The 4,195-nt window shown below is 34.2% G+C and overlaps 1 protein-coding gene across 1 annotated transcript; it reads left to right on the top strand.

Moving 5' to 3' along the window:
* The first annotated feature begins 1,214 nt into the window (after window positions 1-1,214).
* Window positions 1,215-3,918, top strand: LOC144997496 (F-box/RNI-like superfamily protein). The gene is made up of 4 exons (XM_078957403.1): window positions 1,215-1,352; window positions 2,310-3,046; window positions 3,158-3,441; window positions 3,526-3,918. The coding sequence occupies exons 2-4, from the start codon at window positions 2,311-2,313 to the stop codon at window positions 3,760-3,762; spliced, it is 1,257 nt and encodes a 418-aa protein (XP_078813529.1). The 5' UTR covers window positions 1,215-1,352; window position 2,310; the 3' UTR covers window positions 3,763-3,918.
* Window positions 3,919-4,195: the final 277 nt, after the last annotated feature.

Raw genomic sequence — 4,195 nt, forward strand, 5'->3', positions numbered from 1 at the left:
ACCACTCTTCCAGAGCCTCCGTGCCTATGGTTTACAGCCGACCCACACCGAGTATCTTGGACTACAACACAAAGTAGGACCGCCTCAACCCACTACTACCATATGTCGACATATAAACAATAAGGGATCAAGTAGACACATAATACAGACAAACATCAATCATAAAACTCACTACTACTTACTAGTCCTCTCATAGCACACTATCCCGCTACCAGCTATCCTCCATGAAATGCATAACCCTAAATAACTAGATGTGAGATAGTCACTCGAACAAATGATCCAACTCTAAAGCCATAACCAAACAAGGAATAGACAAAAAATCTTAGATTAAGAGTATCAGGATATCCTACATGAATTCATACATCCCCTAGGGCACTCCACTTGAATAATTGAAATCTTTAGCTCTTTTTTCTGCCCACATAACTATTAAAAAAAAGATATTTAACCTTAAAATTTCAATAACTTATGCATGGTTTGCTCAAATTTTTGGGTTCCAAACCCCAAATTCGGTTCCATACCCAAAATTCCAGTTCTAACCCGACTCCAAACCCCAAGTCCGGTTGCAAACATTACATATTGGTTATACCCGGATTTATACCTTGAATCGAACCGTAATCGGTTTCTTTATATCAGTCGGGTTTCCAGTCTACTAATATTAAAATTTCGATTTTTGGGTCCATTGTACGGACCCACTTACATCCCTAGTAGAATCGATGAATCCCTAGTAGAATCGATGAAGGTTAATGACTTGAAGATGTATGAATGTCTATGTGATAAAGATACAAGAATGTGAAAAAGTACAAAAGACAAGGGCTAGTGGGGGAGAGTTTCTTTTTATTGGATATAAACTTTAGTAACTAAAATAAAATAAATAATAAGTAATTAAAAATAATAATACGAGTATATAGCAATTTCACCTGGTCTTAATGGTAAAAAAGACGATATCATGAACAAAAAAAATATCAGCTACGATCCATGTTAAAATTGAAAAAAATTAGATTTGATTCGGAATAACCATATAACCATAGGGACCAAGTTTGTAAAATACATAAAACGATATAAATTTTTTGTGGGACGAAGTTCGGAATGTCTACCAAACGGCAAGGACTAAAACTGTGATTTAGCCTAAAACTTATTCAAAATTCAAACTTTTTTGTAATAATTTTTAAAATAACAAAATTAAGTAAAAGTTGGTAAGAGGATACAACGGCGGGCAAAGTTCAAATTTTTACAGAAAAGCATAAATTCTCCACACTCCCTTTGCAGCTTCAAATTCAGCATCGGAGATCTGCTTTCTCGCTTCTCAAGCTTCGTGATTGAATTTGATTGATCCACTTCCCCTTACCCTTTAGGTACGATTTGGTTGATACTTCGTGATTTTGAAAGTTCAAGCTTATTAGGTATCCGATTTCAGTAAAGGGGTTTTCAAACTTTTTTTATTTTTATTTTTATTTTAGGTTTCAGTTTTATGTAAATCTGTTGGATCCAGGTTTTCATATAAATTGTCTAAATTGTCTATGTTGTCTACTAGGGATGTAAGTGAGTCGATTCTATTTGCACTTTGTTACTTGTAAGGTGGTATTTGCCTGGATTTCTGTGTTGCATTTCGCTTATAATTACTCTTTGTTTGACAGAAAGATGTAAATCTTGAGATTGATGTTAAAGTAACTGTTTTTAACGTCAATTTTGAGATTAATCGTCAACTAGATTCGCAATAACGGGTATTAATGCTTTGCATATACTTGAATTGCCATAGACAGATGCCGAGATGTACTTCTACTTTAATTATGAAATAAGTCTGAAATTATATTATAGGTGATGTATGTGTATATCCATGTCATCCTCACAGTAGAGTCGTTCTATACTCCTATACATTTCTGGTTTGTTACTTTCGTTAAGTTTGTAAAATTTCATAGCAGTTCGTTTTCAACCTAAATAAAATTCAATTTAAAGATCCAACAATACTGAAAAATAACGAATTGAATCAATCATTTTCCATTTATATACAGCCTTGTCTTTTTCAAAGTTGATTTTATTCATCTGTTTATATTCAATTTGATCATCGTTTCTGGGTTTTGTTCTATTTCGAAACTTACATCTAGTTATCGATTCAGTTTTGGTTGGTTTTCACCCACATAACTTTCGTCTTTCAATAACATCTGAAGAACTTAACAGATATACAATTTTAAGCAGTATTTAACCATTACTCCCCCAATTCCTGATTTGAAATCTAACCCTAATCTTTCTGCAGTCTTGTATATAGTTTGAATTCGAACTAACTATCACATCTTTGTTTATTATCCTCACAGAATGGAATCCTTACCAGAAGCTGTAGTCCAATACATTTTACTAAACATGAACAATGCTAAAGATGTGGCATCTTGTAACTGTGTCTCCAGAAAGTTTAAAGACTCCATGCCTTACATTAAAAGCCTTTACTTCCCTCGTAGCATCTTTGACAACTTAAAAGACGGTCATACCCCTGACTGCATTATCTTAGAGATAGTCTCATCAATTTTCCAACTTGAAGAGCTTGTAGTTTACTGCCCATTCACCAGCACAGGGCTGACCTCATGGCTCTCACTTGTGGGACCCACCCTAAAGAATCTTGAACTCCGAATGGATAATCTTGCTGATCAAAACACAGACAGTATGTCTAAACTTGAATGCATTCAATTTGCTAAAAATCTCGAGTCTTTAAGACTTTGGGGTGTGCTAATGGTTCGTGCTCCAAAATGGGATGTGTTTCAAAAAATGAAGAATCTTGAAATTGTTGGAGCAAAATTGGAGGACTCAGCTTTGACTGAGGCTTTGAGAGCAACTCCTAATTTGACAAATCTTGTGCTTCTTGGTTGTGAGGGTTTGAGGACTGTTTGGATTGAGCTTCTTCAACTTGAGCATTGTAAACTTGATTTTTATGGATCAGGTAGCTGCTCACTTACACTTTCAGCTCCAAAGATTGAATATCTTGAAGTTCAAGGGTGTAGTTGGATTAGAGTTCGTGACACCAATTGCTTGAAGAATCTCTCCATTTCAAACAATGCTGGTAATTTCAAGATCATCTTTAAGCCTTTTTTTGTTACCTTATAATTTCAAGATTGTATTTTTGATGATAATGTCAAAATTTGTGTTTGTGGGTGTTGTTTATTGGTTGCAGGGAGGGTTTACATGGTGGACTTTGGTAGTAAGCTCATGGGGCTTGAATCGTTATGCATTAGAGGTGTTCAATGGTGTTGGGATGCAATAAACAAAATTCTTCAACTTGCAAGTGAAGTAAAACATCTGTATATGAAAGTTGAATTCACTGGAGATTTTGAAGCTCTTCTTCCCTTTCCAGAAATTGACTTTGTTGACTTTTTCAAAAGTCATCCAAAGCTTAAAACATTCGACATCCATGGAGCAATGTTTGCTGCTCTATGCCAAAAGAACAGTCTAAAGAATGTGAGTTTGAAAACAACAATTAATTTAGTAAAACAAAAACAAGAATCTTTGTTCATGAAAAACATGTTTTTGGGTTTTTTTTAGGTGGATTCAAGCTTCATGATTCCTTGTCTTGAAGAGGTAGTGATCACTGTGAGATCACCATTGAATGCTGAGCAGAAAATGAGCACACTTGAGTCTTTGGTGAAGTTTGGGAAGAATTTAAAGAAGATGAAGATAAGGATTCTTAGGATGAAAAGTGGTCATAGCAGTGCTGATGATTTTTTTGAGGAGATATGCAGGTTTAGATACATGAATCACAACCTAATCTCAATTGAATAAAACCCATAATCAGATATTATAATTGTTGTTTAAGGATTATGATGTTAACATTCTTTTTAAAACGACATAATTCATTTCTGTATGTGGTTTCAAGTGCTTCTTTGTTTTGACAACCATTGATTAATGCAAAGAACCCAAGTTGATTGTTTGTTAAAAGCTTGTGTTGAGATGATGCTTTATATCTATTTATGTATTCTTTCCAATTTTATCTTGAACAGTAAACCCTCTCAAGTTTGAAACTTGTGGGATTCAATATTATTTAGACTAAACTGCACAAATGGTCCCTGTGGTTTTGTTCAAAATTGTCACTTTGGTTCAAAAAGATTTAGACTAGTACCACAGATCTAAAGTTTTTATTTTGTTGTGGGTTTGGTCCAAATTGCTTTAAATTTTTTCATAATGATGATTTTGCCCTTACTTTTATCTTTTTTAG

This window comes from Lactuca saligna, chromosome 5 (genome assembly GCF_052625555.1).
Source record: "Lactuca saligna cultivar CGN05327 chromosome 5, ASM5262555v1, whole genome shotgun sequence".
Taxonomy (NCBI): Eukaryota; Viridiplantae; Streptophyta; class Magnoliopsida; order Asterales; family Asteraceae; genus Lactuca; species Lactuca saligna.